General features: G+C 35.6%; 2 protein-coding genes across 2 annotated transcripts in view; both read left to right on the top strand.

Annotated features, from left to right (window-relative positions):
• LOC115447217 overlaps nucleotides 1-7,012 on the top strand; it is a 9,458-nt gene extending 2,446 nt beyond the window's left edge. The window contains exons 2-5 of the mRNA XM_030174207.2: nucleotides 2,230-2,314; nucleotides 3,552-3,737; nucleotides 4,908-5,034; nucleotides 5,505-7,012. Coding sequence (XP_030030067.2) covers nucleotides 2,237-2,314; nucleotides 3,552-3,737; nucleotides 4,908-5,034; nucleotides 5,505-5,596 — 483 coding nt within the window. The 5' untranslated portion in view covers nucleotides 2,230-2,236 and the 3' untranslated portion in view covers nucleotides 5,597-7,012. The remainder of the gene's footprint in view (nucleotides 1-2,229; nucleotides 2,315-3,551; nucleotides 3,738-4,907; nucleotides 5,035-5,504) is intronic.
• Nucleotides 7,013-9,709: 2,697 nt separating this feature from the next.
• LOC115447207 lies at nucleotides 9,710-13,180 on the top strand. Its single transcript, XM_030174196.2, has 5 exons — nucleotides 9,710-9,792; nucleotides 10,398-10,484; nucleotides 11,325-11,519; nucleotides 12,273-12,402; nucleotides 12,844-13,180. Exons 2-5 carry the CDS (start codon nucleotides 10,404-10,406, stop codon nucleotides 12,912-12,914), a joined length of 477 nt encoding a protein of 158 aa, XP_030030056.2. The 5' UTR covers nucleotides 9,710-9,792; nucleotides 10,398-10,403; the 3' UTR covers nucleotides 12,915-13,180.
• The last annotated feature ends 4,940 nt before the right edge of the window (nucleotides 13,181-18,120 follow it).

The following is an 18,120-nucleotide window of genomic DNA, read 5'->3' as shown; positions in this document are numbered from 1 at the left end:
GCGAAGGCGAAACTAGTGCCGGACTATTTTCCTATTTTCCAACGTATGATTTGAGAAGGCGAATCTTTTCCCATATTACAAATTCTATACTACGGGTTGATACTGACTAGAATAAACCAAAATCATTTCCTGACTCGAGATTCGAACTCGGATAGCGTGGTAATCGTGCTCGTACGCAATACAACTTCACCACTGCTGTCGATGTTTACATCCATGTAACGGTTAGGTAATTTACGTTATTAGTAAGTTATTTTTATTTTATCTTACAATGCATACATCATTGACCCTTAAGTGGCCTTCTGACACCGTTTCATTACGACGGTGCAAGGAACTTGTCAAGCAAAAATATTCTTTGTATTGAATAGTATGAAAAAAGCGGCGATAGCCTAGTTGGTTGTGGAACGGACTGCCGAGACGAATGTTTCCAGATTCAAATTCAAAGGCCACACAGCTCTGATTTTTGTAAAAATTATATTAGTATTCTTTGTGAATTATCACTTTCTTTAACGGTGAAGGAAAACATCGTGAGGAAACCTGCATACCTGAGAAGTACTCTAGGAATTTCGAGGGTGTGTGAAGTCTACCAATCCGCACTAGGCCAGCGTGGTGGACTAACGCCTAATCCCTCTCAGTAGTAGAGGAGGCCCGTGCCCAACAGTGTGACAGTATATAATACAGAGCTGATATTATTGAATAGTATGAGATTAAGTAAGTTCTTCCTAAACGAATTTCGGCCACGGCGGCCAATCTTGATTGATCAGTCAAGTACGCAGGAGATATAGTGCACAAGTGTTGTGCGCAGTACACAAGCACTCTCTGTTCCTTCACTCTCATAGTCTGGTGAGACGGCAACCCGACATGACCGGAGAGATCATAGTATGAAATTATAATTAACATGACTCTTGACAGGGTAGACATATTCTCAGTACTTTGAATGAAATCGAGAGAGTTGTGTTAAGTCTGATTTGTTCTGCAGGATATATATAAGATTGTTACATATTTCACAGTTTAGAAATGTTGAGCATATACAAAAGTATACATATGTTTAAATATTATAGTTTTAAGTATTGTATTAGTTAATAGTTACTATAGTTAGCGACAATATTGTATTAGGTTTAAGGTACCTGTAAAGATATTGTTCAAATGATGATAATAAATAAATAATAGATGGCGACAGAACAGTCTAGTAGTACTTTTTAAAACGACGAATATTTTCAGTCGATTACGTTCCTGCACGGACATAATACGAAAGGATGTAGGCAGACTATCAGTATCGTAACCGGAATATGACCCTTATTCTCACATACATAAATTCCTTTTTATTACTTCTGTCCTTTTTTCTCCAATTAACTGTTTACGGAATTAAAAACCGGAATTGCTCAAGATACGGTATTATATGCCTTATTGCTCGCGGCTTCATCTGTCTCATCGTTTTCCTTGTTTTAGGTTATGTGAACCGTTTTCGTTACAGAAAGGGTCATTTTTACATTGTGTTAATAAATGAAACCACATCTTTACCTAAAGTAAAATCATTCACGAATTACGAATATTTTTACAAAAAAACAGTTTTAAATTTCAATTTTTTTGATAATTGTGAATGTAGTTCAGTATAAATTTGTTGCGTCTTTTATTACTTCTGAATGAAAGTGTGACTTTTAGAGTAGTAGTGGCATTAGGGCTTGTAAAATTAAAATTACTTAATATTTACATTTATTTTGTGCGAAATTACCACTTTTTATTACATTAACGATTCGAGTGTTATGTTTCTTAGGTTTTGAGGTGTCGAACATGTATTATATTAGGATTTGCTCGCGGCCTGCTTGCCTGATACACTTACCCGAATAAAATCATACATAGTTCTTTTCTAACATAAGAAGCGGCTTATACCCTTTCTTATGGTTCAAACTTACTTCCTACCAAATATAAATAAAACTGGTCTAATGGTATAGCCGTGAAAGCGTACCAGATGAAGAGAGCTACTTTCGGATTAATAGTCTGACCCAAATAAAAGCTAAATATCCCATAATGATATGAACTTGAACAACACCTCAGTCCCCCCTGTGACCATGAAGGCTACAGTCTTCGAAACGTCAGGAGAAAACTAAAATATTAAAACCGCGATAAAATCCGAAAAATAGTTTAATTTTAATGTCTAAATATCCCATTTTATAAATTAAGTGAAGAAGTGACTGTTGTGTATTAATAAAAATATATTATTGTTTTTTCCAGATACAAGATGGCGGTAGTCTTGAAAACTTTCTTAGGATGCTTCAAGTTGCGAACAGGATGCCTCTTCATGGGATATTCTGGAGCGGTATGTACGATTATTTATTATTATAAACTTATAACTTACAGCTTGTGTTTCCGCCTCCACCCTCCAAAATGGCTTCGCGAGAAATCACTGACCTTTATCTGCATGAGAGATAACCTATTGATATAATATTATGTTCACTCAGAACTATGTTTGTCTTTCCAATCCAAGCTATTGATCTTAATTTCATAAATTTCATTATAAGATTAGTTAGAATTAGGATACTCTTTGTGTGTGCAAGCTGCGATTTGGTCACAACCCAGAGCAAATCTGATGTCAAGGAAACGTTATAGGGAGGCATTTGAAAGTAGACACGAGTTGATGAGAGATCAAGAGATGTAATAAAATATATACCCAAAGCCTTTACACAAAAAGACGAATGATTATATAGACAAGCATTTATTAAAATTGGAACATAAAACGGATACATACATACATTTTGAAAACCATTATCCTTCATTGGTCGTAGTCAAAAAATTTAAGATTTATAAACATTGGTTACAAGTATGAACTGGTTTTGGTTTTACCGAAGACCCGACATCAACAAAATAATAAAGCTACAGTGAAAACCCGTTCTTAGCACCTACGCAGACACCTTATTTATACACGCCGACGCAATACGTTTCAATTACGATTATACTCTCATAAGTGCTATGCAATACACTTTTACGTACATTTAAATATACCTACTGGCTGAAACGCGCATATAAAAACACGTTCCACAGGCGTGTATAAAGTATGAAGTATTTTGAAGTAATAGTAAAAAAATTACACGCTGTAACAATTTGAATTATTACAGCTTCGGCGGAGTTAGATACCGCTCTTAGGCCTCGGGTTCGAAATTGGGCCGGGCAAAATTATATCGTTTTTTTCTGCTCACCATCAACTCGCAGTTTGGAATTACTATGCAATGGTCTCGCCCCATCACATCATGAGACGGAACGCACATGGCGAAAAATAGATATCCTGTGTGTAGAGTTGACTGTGTTTTTGATGGTAATGTATGGGAGTCACAACTCTAGCTATAATGAAACTCCAAAGATGGCACTGAATATGTTATGTATTTCAAAGCTCCAGAGCACGTTTAATACACAGTGGCGTACTTAGATGGTAATAGTAACAAATCGTAAGACCTACTAATTCAACAAAGGCGTACGTTGCTTTTATATGGGAGGTATGGTGTGACACAGCGTTCTTGCATGTGTATATTGTTTTTATTTAATTGTAATTTTTTTTTCAGATCACCAGTATGCTCTTCATCATGTTCTCTTTTGCGGGCATCATTATCACTGGACAAAGGGAAGGTTCTTTAAAAGGAGATGCACTATACGTGAATAATGTTGTCCTTTGGACTTGTATCTTCCTTGCGGTGTTTTGCAGCATAGCTTTCGGTCTCTATGTCGTCCTACTCGTTGGCGTGCAACAGGTTTGAACAATTTTATATTTCAAAAATGAAATGATTACATGAATTCATACTAGTGTTGAGTGATGGTAAACGCCTGTGCATAACCGCTACTTTAATGACATAGTACTGCATGACATGAACCCAACACGTCATAACTGTGCCTGATTCCTTAAGACGTCCAGGTAGCAGTGGCGAAGCGTCGATACAGCCTGATTCCTGCCGGCTTCCCTATTAGGTTCTTTACACTTTTTGTTTTTTGTTAAATTGGTTGCGATATGTTAACATAAGCATTTTTTTTGCCTCGGGTTACTTTTTGAAAAATTTCACCCTTCGCAACTGCCAGGTAGACCTTCAGGGGTCGACGGGAGACTTGAGGGGGGTACACGTTGGCTTGACTAAAAAATAGGGGTCCATAATTCGTAAGCGAAATCGTGAAAGGGGTGAATGAGAAGAAAACCTTTGGAAACCTCTGCTATATAATTTCCGGCTATTACCCTGACGCTAACATCCTTTATACAGTTCAGTGTTGGCGCAGTATTACTTGGCTAGTTACTAGTGAAATCAGCATAACATGATCTACCCACGTGGATGCTCACACAATAATTAGATCTATCATCCTCTATAACAATTATAAAAATTATACGAACTGTTTTGTTCTATTTTGTACCTGCTGTTATATATTAACTGCAGTGTAATAAGAATATGAAAGAGCAGTAGACCATGTAAATAACACGTCGGAGCTCTGACACATCTTTACGAAAAAACTAGAGGTCATAGCTCTGCAATGAAACCTCGGATCTCTGTCTGTTCTGCCAGCTCTTCCACGGGAGTGTTGCGTGGAACTATTACGGTGGCCTTCATTACCATTCACCGTCGCACTTTGAGACATCATAATGGAGTTCATTATATGAGCATGAATCAATCTGAAGTAGAATTATATGCTTTTTGTCATATCACGAGCAAATCATGGTATGAAAGCTTTACTTCCGTGTTCCGTGAGCGCTGTGACCTGTTCATTATATGAGGCCTAAAGTGTGCTCACTTCTCGGTATGCAAGGCTTTAGCTCTGCTCTTGGAATTGCTAAATCCGGGCAGGGGCTGCTGATTCCCATCAGATCGGCCGCTTGCTAATCCGCCTGTTTTAAACATCGAGCCATTTTCATTATCATATTTTCTTTGTTTTAATTTCAGTGGCGGCCGAAACTTGTGAAGGTGTTCCTCATCGGCATGACTATATACCTGGTGATATCGTTTATATTAGCGGTAGTCCTAATTGTGATGAACCCAACTTTCGGAATTAGATTCGTCATATCTTTTGGTAAGTATACGATAGGGTTGTTCCATCCTAAAACTGTCCCATTATGCTGAAACATCGATTTTGATTTTTATTACTTCTGCCTGATGTCTAGGACATCTGAGGAATCCATTCCTGGGCAAAGCATGTCAGGATAACCCACATACGAACAGACCAAAATTCATATGACGTCACTTCTGATATTACATAAATGAAAGACAACTTTCACTGCTTTCTCTGACATAGATTATTAACTGAATATCGCAGGTTTAAGATTTTCTCATACTTGTGACCTATAGACGTTTCTTGCTTCTTTGTAAAGTTTTCGGTTAACCTGTGAACAGTGGTGTTGGTTACATGTTTATTAATGCAGTACATGTATAATTTTATCCTTTAATATTTAATGTGTAACTGTTTTCTGTTCCTTTTGAATAAAAAATAACGTCAAAAATAGTTTACGTCAAGTTATTAACTGTAGCTTTATTATTTTACAGCATGGAGCATATACTACATGTTGGTGGTCAGAAGTTATTATTTCAAGATGAATGAAGAAACGCAGGTAGAGAGTGGAATGAAACCTGTTTAAACAAGATGTTTACCTCGAAATACTTAATTGTGGGGACCCACGACCGCCTTGCATTTATACCTTAAATACAATTTTCAACTTCAACCATAAGATGTCCATTGTGTGTACAACTTGTGGTGTAATTTGGTTTCACAATTGCGAGACAGTTTTGAAGACTGGACGCGAGTGGTGTTCGATAACCAGTTCATAAGACTTAGGACTTTCATAAATATGGGCTTACGTATTCTTCAAAAAAGAGGTACTATAAAATATATTTAGAATTAATGATAAAATGCCTCGTTAGTAAAATCCAATTCGTCAGTTACAATGTTCTGTCAAAAGTTCGAACTCAGAACTTCTCTTTTTTACCAATAAAAGTGTTCGTTTGTTTAGGATTATGGTAATCTATTTTATTTTATTTGTCGAATAAAAGTTATATTGCGTACATTTCCGGAATGAAATGTAGTTTACGTATGAAACCATCTTATTACCGTATTGTATCTGTGTGCCAAAGAATTCTTAATGTTGTTCAATGTTTAAACCGAACTTGAACGAAATAGTAAATTTTAAAGAACTATTTAAGTGCCTTACGTTTTTATTTATTTATAATGCAAACCATTTTTCGGATTTTATCGCGGTTTTTTACGTTATCATTTTCTCCCGACTTTTCAAAGACTTGGCAGCTTTAATAGTCACAGGGCGGGCTAAGGCGTTGGTCGTCTGAAAAGACAAAGTTAGAAAATGCACCTACATTTTACATTTATGCAATTATTAATTTTTCCTATTGACGGTCAGATCTACGCAGAATGAGCTCAGTGTCTTGAAATGAATCATGATATAAAAACTGCAATACAATCCGAATAGTATAATAGTTTTATTTCGTTGACTATTCGCGTAAACATAAGAAATCATTATAATGCAAATTCATATACATTACTTCTATTGAATCTGCAATACCTACAGGTAAATAATTATACAAAAACCTCATATTACCAACGAATTATAGTGCTAAGTACTTACCATTCTTCATATGCGATGTATGAAACAAACATTTGAAATACTAATACGTAGATATGTATTTTGTTCCTAAAATACGTTACTTATTATTTATTTTATATCTAGGTACTTGTTATGTATTCGTATACAGTCTCTGTCACTTTGCAATGTCATATCAAAATGTCATATGATTAAATACTGTATTACAGGAGACACAAAAAAAATTTTTTTGTAGTACTATGTAAAAAGATTGTTTTGGAAAGTGCATAATTTTACTTTGTCTATTCAACCGTAATATCCCTTTTTTTATAAAAACCAAATATGAATTTTGATATGACAGCGATAATATACGAAAAATGTATGTTTGGTACCTTTGCACAAGTTTAAAGTATAAAATACTATGTTATAAGCATTTTTACGTAATAAAAAGAACAAAACTGACCACATTCGTTTTTATTTAACCTATAGAAAGACTACTATAATAAAGAAATAAACAAACTGTGGAATCTAATAATAATGTAATTTAATAATTATATTATGTATTCATAATGTAGTTCTGAGTAAATGATTTTTTAATTTATAGTTGATATTGTGTTATGTCGTTTGGGTCAAAACTTTAAGGAAAAATTTGATTGAAATAGCAACGCGGGAATTAGGATGACGGCAAGCTACAAATGGCTACATGTTAGCTAGAACATCATACATCCTATTTAATAACCGCGTCTATTAAAGCCATCGATATATATGTACTTACTACGTACTAGATTTGGCGTTCCGAACATTCACTGTGTTCAACTTAATTGAACTGTTATCTTTTCAAACCGATTTTAGTATGGTCAATATTTATAGCTAAGGACAGTGTAAGGAGTGGTGCTCATGATATAAGAACTCGAGTCTAAGTGTAAACTTGGATTTGAATAAAAAATATTAGTTAAATAAGTAAAATTATTTGTTGTTCAAGTGAATAAATAGGTTATCACAGTGACGTTTTGGTTGCCATTTTAGTTCAGATTTTGAACAAATAGTTTATATGGACGTTCGTGTCTATAGAATATACGTCAATAATTACAAGTATGTGAGCTGCCGACCTGATATCAGATTGGTTGATATTGTATTCTAAATCGAAACAAATCATTAATTGCTTTAGGTCCAAATTGCTAATAATTTCGCAACAGGCGCTTAAGGAATAAAAATATTTTGATCGGTTATGTAATATTTATATTATTAAAAAAAAATCACTACGTCAGTAAATAGAGGTATGCAGAAAATATTATATTGCACGATTAGTGTGTGGTACAATACACAGGTGCATTTCTCTGTTCCTTCATTTTTATAATCTGACGAGAGGATAGTCCGAAATGACCGGAGAGAGATTTGGTGTAGGACCAACGGCTTTTTTCTAGCGATAATAATCAGGACATTATTATGTCAAAAGGTTCGTATACTTAAAAATATACTTTTCAGATTTTCAATTTTAAAATTAATTAGGATAGCGCCTCTGGAATATTATAGATATTATTATGCCTGATATTAAAATAACTCTTTGATTTAAAAAAATTATAGATAATTTATGGGTTTACTTACTAAGTTACTAGCTTTTGCTTGCGGATTTGCTCGCGTGAAGAAGTTTTCGGGCTAAAAGTCCCGCTATATATTCGCCCGCGTGAAGAGTTTTTCGCGATAAAAGTCCCGCTAAATATTTTTCCGGGATAGAATGTAGCCTATCCTTCCCAGGGTCTCAAACCATCTCCATACCAAATTTCACTGAAATCCGTTGGATGGTTTTTGAGTTCAATGTGTTTAGACAGGCAGACTGATACGGCGTCGAACTTTGTGGAGGAACAATTCCATCATACATATTTATTGCGTAATTCTAACCGTTTACTCAACGCACGCAACAAAAGCTCTTAAGAGGAGTAAATTGTCCCTGTTTTTGGAATATTTTTCATTGATACTCCGCTCCAGTTGGTCATAGCGTGATGTTATTAGCTTATAACCTTCCTCGATAAAAGAGCTATCCAACATTAAAACAAATTTTCAATTCGAACCAGTAGCTCCCAAAATAAGCGCGATCAAATAAAAAAAGAAATTCTTCAGCTCTATATATAGTCCTATATTCGTATAGATTGCGCGGTAAAACAGCGAGTAACAACTATTATTGGTAGAAAAGTAGGAACGTAGAGGACATAGTAGCAAAGTGTTATTGATCGAAATTTAGACTCCGCCCGGCGGCGTCACAGAGTATGAATTGCGAGATACGTAACATCGGCCATTAGCTGTAATTTTTTATGTTGTCTTTGTTATCGTCTCATTAGAAGCCGTCGGGTGGAGTTCTCTGGTTCGATCCCTGGGTAAAGTTATATTAGTCTACTTATATTTAATCTAATAAAAATTAAAACAAGTTTCGATTACATAGGAAGGCAATCTGCAGTCGTTTTTTATTGTTTGAATGCACATGTCAGCAAGTTGTCGCAAATCAGAAATATCTTTCCTGCCCCTTAGGGGTTAATAGGATTTAGGCTATACAGAGGCGGGGTAGAAATCTTGGTCGCCTAGGCAAGTACCAGCCAGCCCCAATTCTGTATCAATTGCTGAGCTACATTCAATAGAATGACGAAACGAGCTTGCTGTTCGCCTGATGGTAAACGTTACGGCCGGCCATAAACAATAGCAACACTATGAACGCAGAACTGAATTACAAAGTACTATATCCACTGCGTTCGTCACCCTGAGACATAAGACCTCCCTTATTTCCAGTAACTACGCTTGCTTCAATGTCTTCAAACTGGAACACAAGAGTGATGGCACACTGCTGCTCGGCGGCTGCATTTGACATTATAGCGCATCTACCCGGACGAACCCTCGCATACGAGAGATCTTCTGCCATTTAGGTAATGATTCTGGAAAAGGCATCCTATGTTCTTCACACGTCATCTGTCTTGGCAAGTTTCATCGTAATCCGTTTAATTAGACTTTTAGCAGGACTACAAGAGTTTTGTCCCACAATCTCTTCTTACAGACAATTTTGCGTGCCAATTGCGTCCATCTCAGTGACAATTTAGTCTTTGACAATCCAAAAGTGTAACCAGTGAAGTTTAGAGTAGGTCAGTTCTGCGCATCGCTTATTCTGTGACTAACCGAGGATTCAGTCTACGCCGTAGCTTGAACCGTAGCGCGTGTGTGTGTGCTTACTTTGCCTCAATCAGAGATATAAAGAGAAGGTAAATGCTTCTTTAAAAACCAGAAATAATTAAACTGTTAATGCTAAAACATTTGTGTAACAAATATAACAGTTGTGTTATCTAAAACCTTTTTAAGTGACATTGCCCGTGAGAATCCATTTACTGCCGCTATTGTGACGTGTAATAACATATTGTGTAGCATATCCACAGGTGATTTGTTCATCTGGCTCGAAGGACCAATTTTTTTCTATCTTATTCTCGATATGACGTTAATAATGGTCAATTATTAGTGGAAAATAACCAAAGGACAATTACCGCCCCTGTTTTATTAACCCCTATGCCACTTATTCCTCGTTTTTACTACCCCATTAATGTACTATTAGAGAGCTCAACACGATTCTTAATCATACTCTCTCCGACATTATTTCTAGAATTCGATGTAAAAAGAATTTCAATGTTCCTAACATTATACTTCTGACACAAGTGTTATATTTGATTTGTTAGTTGAATTTTCGATGTACGTACCTACTTAAACTAATAAATAAATTGAAACATCCGAATTTACTTTTGTTTTCTTTCTAATGTTTTTATATCTTTCTACATATATTGTTGGATTTTGGCTTAGTCGTTATCTTAAATTTCAGGCTGAAATGGGGCTGCCACGTCTCAAGACTTGCTGTTTCATATTTGATTTGAAGACTGGAAACATTATCCTGGGTTGTTTCAATGCGGTATGTTTGAAAATATTAATTATCTTCTCAAAGAATGAATTAATACAGGAAAAAAGCATATGTTGATCGATAGAATACAATGGCGACTGGAGAGAAAATCTCATGTTACAAAAGCATTGTTTATTTTGATTTATTTTGCTTATCAGTGTCATATATAAAATAAGTGGTAAAGTGGAATAGAAGTGCCACGCTATAGACTCATGTCTATAGCGTGGCATATATATGACTCACAAAATACTGATGGAAAGTGACAGCGTGCTGATATGTTTGTTATGGTACTTGAGATATCGGGAAGCATAAATAACCAACCATCATATAATCCCTGTTTTTGGTTTCGCACAGAAAGTGCCTTATTACCACCGCCCAACCTTCATAGGGGGTGACTGGGTGGTTCTGTTGGGGTCACGGGGCCTTACGAACCAGCGTTGAGTCGGATTGGATGTCGACCTTAGGGCGACCGCCGGGCCGAGTCCCTAACATAATCCCTACCTGGACTATAAGAATCATACCTATGATTCTATGGGAATTTTTGGATATATGGGATCACTTGCCTCGCCAGAAGGAGAGCGTGGTTGGGTGTGATATTCACTTCACGTGTTGAGTGCGTGCTCTTGGCATTCACTATGACAATTAAGGAAGACGCACAGAAACTGCTTTACACCTGGTGTGGTGGTTCAACATGCACTTGATAAACACGCGACGTGAATATCGCACCCAACCTCTCTGTCTGGCCAGGCCTTAGATATTAGGGGACTTGCAAGTACGGTATACTTCCTTAACATATTCATGGCGATCTGCTATTTTTATTTTTAAGAAATTCAAGTGTATAATTTTCTCCAGATCCTGACATTCGCGATGTTGGTTATACTGATCACGGAGGCAGCGATGGTCGGCACCATCAACGCTGATGATGGAAACATGGATCCCGAGGTGCAGTCAGCAATCACGGGTCTCTACGTCATGAGCATTCTGTTAGTGTTTCTCTTCATCGTCAAACTTGTCTCTGATGTCGTATTTATTTACGGCGTAGTTAAGGTAAGAAACTTATACACACATCTTTATTAAATTTAATAAAATAGTAACAGGCTAGTGCCTCTACATTAAAGATATTGAAGAAAAACTAATATAGGCTGTCTTTATTACAGTAACAAAAGTCAAAATAACAGTTTTTAGAATAGTACACGCACCACACAAAAACTACTGTATGGAAATTAATGTAGTTTTCACCAATGCATTGCTTAGGAGGCTTTATTTAAATGGCTCCATTTTATCCCGGGTAAATATAAAGCGAGACTTATCAGGCAAGGATCAGGCGAGCTGCACGATCGTAATGTCGTTCATTTGTTTAAAAACAAATAGTATCTTTATCGCCTTTTTCCGTGCTTAGGGGAAAAAGAGATGTAACACCGAGTAGTTAGGTTTTCTCTGCACTGTATCAGCCCGGAGTGTGGCATTGTGCCTGTGAATACTCACCATATTGAAAAGTCTTTCGCGTTATAAAAATCCGTGGTAAGTATTGTGAACCATACCCCTACCTGTAAGACGTCAACACCAGCATATATAGATGAAAAATCAAATATTTCATACGTGAGCAAAGTACTAGGAAAAAAGAGTACGTGTGAATTCAAGACATGGTCTACACGTGTGCCAAACGTCTTCCAAATACGGTTCCTTCGTTTACTTTTAACAAACAAAAACAAATTACAAACATTCGCATCTATAATTATTAGTGACGCGTTTTTATTGATCAAATTATACATAACAATATGAAATGTGTTTATATTCCAGGAGCGGCCCGGTATCATCAAGTCGTACTTCATCACGTGGACTGTCTTCTTCTTGTTATCATTGTTCATTTTCTTTTTAAACTGCTACAAATACAGCCCGGGGACTATTTGGACCGAAATGCTTTACATTGGTAAGAATATTTTTACTGCTAACAGAAGTATAGGTACGGTCAGCCAGATCTGAATTTCTCCCCGACATGATGATAGGCTCGCCCCCTATTACGTTATGGTACGGAATACACTTGACGATAATTGGATAAACTAGTTGCATACTGCCTACTCATTGGATGATAGAGGCGTGATGCGTGTATGTATGTGCTGTTTTAATATCCTAATATAGTGGAGTATTTTTAGCCCAAAAGTTCCACTTTCAAAGAAGTTTTGTTGTGATTTATTCTTATAAAACAAGGCCTATGTCAAGTCTGTGTTACATCCGTCGAAAAATCGCAAAAATGTTCTATTTTAGGTACTTACCGAATCTTGGGAATATACTCAAAAAGTTTCATACTTTAAGTACTCAGACACTAAATCAATACAGCCATTCCTAAACACAATGAATTATTTTTTTCCAGGTGTCAACACATACGACATACTTCTGGGCTATAGTTTTTACAAACAACTAAACGTTAGAGAAGAGATTTAAGTCACAGCGCTCGATAACAGATGGCGCTGTAAATTTTACGACTACTAGTGTTACTTTTGTAGGTATTTTTAATATTTATGAATACTTATTTTGTAATTACAATTAAATTTATTAAAAAATCTTATAAAGTGTAGCTATTGTGATACGCCTAGCACAATGGCAGGTTTTTATAAAACAATGATATTTATATTTTATAGCTATTTTAGTCCATTAATTGAGCTTTTTGTGATCGAAAATGTTTGTAGGCAAACTTTATAAATTCCAAATATCAAATAAATTACCAACTCACATATTAAAAACATCTAGACTTATCTACTATTTACTTACATATACTATATTATTTATCTACTATTCTCTTAACACAATTACTTTGCAAAAAAAAGTAGGTACGCGGTACGAATTAATAAATGTATGGCTATTTTTGGTGCGATTTAACGTAATAATTACTAATAAATGTTTTTGAGATTCATGATCAAGATATACCTAATGATTTGTTATTTTTACGTGATAGTTAGACATTGAAATAAAACTATTTTTCGGATGTAATCGCGGTTTTTTATATTGTAATTTTCTCCCCACATTTTGAAGACTGCAGCCTTCATGGTCACGGGGAGCATTGAGGTGTTGGTCGTCTGAAAAGTAAAAGTTATAATATGTACCTACATTTTACAAATGCAAAACTTTTTAAATTTTAGCTGTTAACGGTCCGATCTACGCAGATTGAGCTCATAGTGTCTTAAAGTATGGCAGTCGGTCTTTTAGGTTTAATTAAATCTAGAACAAGAACTCAGGCTTGTGTAAGCTTGCAACCATATTATTCTCTATTGAAATTCGGATGTTTTTTAATTTCAACAGTCTCGTGAATCATCCTAGGTAGAAATCCTAGGTAGAATCTTATTTGGCAATGATTTGTAGCTTGTCTAGTCGAAAATCATGATTGGAAGCTTCCTCCAAGTGTTCAGCGAAGTCTGCAGTTCCAGTTGAGAAAATCATAATACAGAAAGCCGCGATAAAATCCGAAAAATTGTTTTATTTCAAGATATACCTAATGACACATTGCCTATATTTGTTATTGTAAAATCATATCACCAAACAGGCACTAATCGTAGAATTGAAATGATATATCATCCAATCAGGTACTAAACCTAGAACAGAAATAATATATCAAAATATATAGAACTGCAATTAAATACCGATTGAATAAAATCAGTATGTATACATAATATATCAACAGTTGAAAGGCAACTCGTAATTGTCTCAAGCGACAATTCTTTGTGACACTAAGTTTCATACATATTTAAAATCACCACTTCTTCTATGTTTTTTTAAGCTAGTTAATTTTTTTCGCAAAAGATGTCGCTTAAGTCAATATACCTTTCAACCGACGATATTATATGAAATTAGTTTAGAGACTCGTATACCGTTTTACGATTCGTTTTCGCGGGATATCTCTGATGTATATTTAACGCAATGTGGGTAAATGTTCATGTATGTATATTTAATTTGATATATTAACTGACATTATTTCGATGGCTCCTTCGTATCTGAGAAAAATAGCGTAAGTACTGTGTACTAATAAAACCCATAAAAAAACTTAGTAAATGATTGTTAATGAAGTGTTTTTTCGTTTATTAACTTTTGAATTAAATAGGTTTGACAGTAAACAGTACCTAGATATCGAAACGCTAAGGCTGGTGGTAGGTCTCTCATATCCGTCTGGGTAGATACCATCACAATGTCTAGTCTGCCGCCAAGCAGGAGTGTGCAGTCACTGTTGTGTTCCGGTTTGAAGGACATTGTAGCCAGTGCAACTACTGGACATAATGAGACTTAACATTTGATGTCTCAGGATGGCGAGCGCGGTGGAATACCAAACAATACTTTGTAATTCAAGGTGGTGGTGTTTCTATTGTTTATAGGCGATCGTTTCACTACCATCAGGCGAACGGGAGGCCTGCCTGGTCATTCAAACAAAAAAATATTAAAAAAATGTGAATGTGGCAATTTTCCAGATACGATAGTTTACTTAGGAGCCATCGATTTTACATATAATTAATCTAGTCATTTATGTAAAGCTTATGTATGTTGTAAAGTTGTGTCTTCACCTGTAAATGGTGTTTAGAATTATAGCACAATATTAAGCCGGTAATGAGCGATATATGACATTACAACATGAATGTAATATTTAGTTATAGATTAAATGTTGAAATGGGGTAATCGGTATTAAACTGGCCTAAAATCATACACTTGGCTCGATCCGTTTATTATTTGAAGCTCAATTGCCAATTTCTGTCAGAAGTTTAATTAAAAACAAGATGTTTAATGCTATAAACGACTAAAACACTGTAGGGATTCAACGGGCCACACGACGGTCGCCATCCACTTAAAAAAATATTGATATGGCTATGTCACTTAGATAATACGATTGCTTGAAAGACAATCATATCTAAGTGACAATCAGTAACTTTTTGAATAGAGCGATTTAAATTTTTGATTTTATTACGTAAATTTATAACAATTAAACTATGTATTTACTTAATAAAAAATTACTCTAATATTAAAATTGTCGTGAAGCTATAAAAATTAGATCAAAAGACGCGGAAAAATAATTATATAAATAATTTTCGGTATATTTGTCGCTTAGATATGTTGGCCTTCAAGCGTAAATATATATTTTCCTTGGGAGCCCTTTACTGGAATAAAAAGTAGCATATGTGTTTAACCAGGACATGTTTTATCCGGGTGCCAAACTTTATCCTAATTTGCGTAGCTGTTTCCGTGTTTACTTCTAACAAGCGTTCAAACATATCACACACTTTCGCATTTTTTTTCGTTCTTTTTTTTGTCAGGGCACGGCAAAGGATATCCTACTGTACCTGATGGTAAGTGTACACCTCATAGTATGTAGGGTCCAATGGAATATCGACTAATGGGTTGATTGTTGAGAGATGATTACCCCTCATCAGTTGACACAATTATGCCGGCCTGTTGGAACCAGACATACAGGCTGATCCCGGTAAGCGACAACACTTACGTGAGTTATTAAGGCGGTTTTTAACGGCGGTCGTTGTCATGTGAGTTTCTGTATAATTTATACGCCTTGTCTCACCCCATTTGAAAATACTTTAAACTACTTAGTAATGTGTAATGGAACTATGAAATTCTTGGCCATCTGATTGAGTCCTCCAAGCCCATATGAAAGTAGTTTTTTATCGTTCCTTAAGAATGGGACTGTTGAATATATTTGTGTTTTTTGGATGTACCTAATGAGGAATGACATATCTAAATGAATAAGATAAAAAAAAAATTAAAGAATTTCAACAGAAATTTACTGGTAAAAACCATTAATGGGCTTTTATGTGGGTTTTTGTTGGTCTAGCCTACCTGATCCTTTCTCTCTGTAGACAAAATTCATTAGTATACGTCTGAAAGATAGCACTATTTAAAATAGATTGTATGTGGTTCATATAAGCACGAATTTTGAACGCAAACTTATTTTGAAACACATAGTATCTCGCCTCTATCCCATTGGAGGAGGCAGAGACTATGGACGATTACTATTACTCTCACTTTGCACGATTCTGGCATATTTCTCGCGCTTCCTCCTCAATCATCTTAACTTATTTTGGAACACAATGTATTAGAGCAGTTAAAGTTTCGATGTATTCAGATATTAAGGACAATAACCTTACTGTGCCATGTTTATATCTTGAAATATAATCTAATTGGTGTTGATGTGTGTTTTATTTCCTTATAGTTTTAAATTGATGGGCTCGGATGCTAACGTACTGTGAATAGTGTAGAGAGCAGTCTCTGCTGGCTTGCCTTTTGTCACTTATGTAAAATGCTTTTTATTTTATTGCTTTGAATGACGAGACGAGCTTGCCGCTTGCCTGATGGTAAGCGAAACGACCGCCCATAAACAATAGAAACACCATCCAAAACCTTGAATTACAAAGTATTTTTTGGTATTCCACTGCGTTCGCCATCCTGAGACGTGAGATGTTAAGTCATATTATATCCAGTAGTTACACTGCCACAATATCCTTCACTACAATGTCCTTCAAACTAGAACACAATAGTGACTACACACTGCTGCTTGGCGGCAGAAATAGACATTGCAGACCACTGCATGCCACCATGCACCATTGCTAGGTACCAACCTATCCAGCCAATAGACTCTCACATATGAGAAACCTACTACCAGTAGCAAATATTAGAATGATTTGTAGATCGCATTTATACATATTAGTCTTAGATCAGTGGTGGTATTGTTGATCGAAGATATAACTATATATGTTGTGTCAGGTTCTCTTTTGGAAAATTTTACCCTTAGCCATTGTTAGAGAATCAATTATCTACATAGATTGTAGATACTGTTTTGTCTATTTATATTTCGCTACAGCACTGCCGTTCCTGTTGTGTATTAACATTTCAATATTCGGCTTTAAGAGATGTATGCAGGGTAATAACTGACTATAATGATAACATAAATGTTGGATAAGTTAAAAATTATCGTCTCAGTGTGACGAGCGTTGGTAAATCACTAAATTAGTAATTCAAAGCATTATTTTTATTTAAAGGCATGGTGTTTACCATCAGGGGAGTAACACGCTATTCTCGTCATGTATTTCTAGAGAAAATCTAATAAAAATATACATTAAGACAATAGCTTAAACGGGTAAAAGGATTTTCAGTTTTTTACTCAGTATCGGCTCGAAGTCTAATTTGTGACCAGTATGGCGATAAGTTCGCCCTTTATCACATCATGGGACGGAATAGGTAGGGCGAAATGTGGGTGCAATAGTTGTGCCTCTGCCTAACCCTCAAGGAATAAAGAGTGTGTGTGTATAATGCCCAAAATTATACTGATTATGATGTTCGTCATATTCAGTTCGCTGCATGCTGGTAAAAAAATAAATAGTTACTTACATAGTCTAATTCTAACCTAATAACCTGCTTGATCTGAAAATAAATGAAACTGATAAAATAAATCCTAAATCCTAATGGAAGCTTAAAGAGATATTGATTTCAGCCAGAGGTCTTACAATATGCAGCCTTTGGGTATAAGTTACTATGCATGGGCGCCGGGAGGAGGTACAAGGAGGTGCACGTGTACCCCTCTGTCCGGAATAAATCATAATATTTAGTAATTATTTAGTACCTGTATAGATACACCTCCTTAAAAGTAATATTGGTGGCTCCC

Source organism: Manduca sexta, unplaced genomic scaffold (genome assembly GCF_014839805.1).
Source record: "Manduca sexta isolate Smith_Timp_Sample1 unplaced genomic scaffold, JHU_Msex_v1.0 HiC_scaffold_28, whole genome shotgun sequence".
Lineage (NCBI taxonomy): Eukaryota > Metazoa > Arthropoda > Insecta > Lepidoptera > Sphingidae > Manduca > Manduca sexta.
The sequence above is the reverse complement of the archived record's forward strand: the minus strand, read 5'-3'. Positions and strand labels throughout refer to the sequence as shown.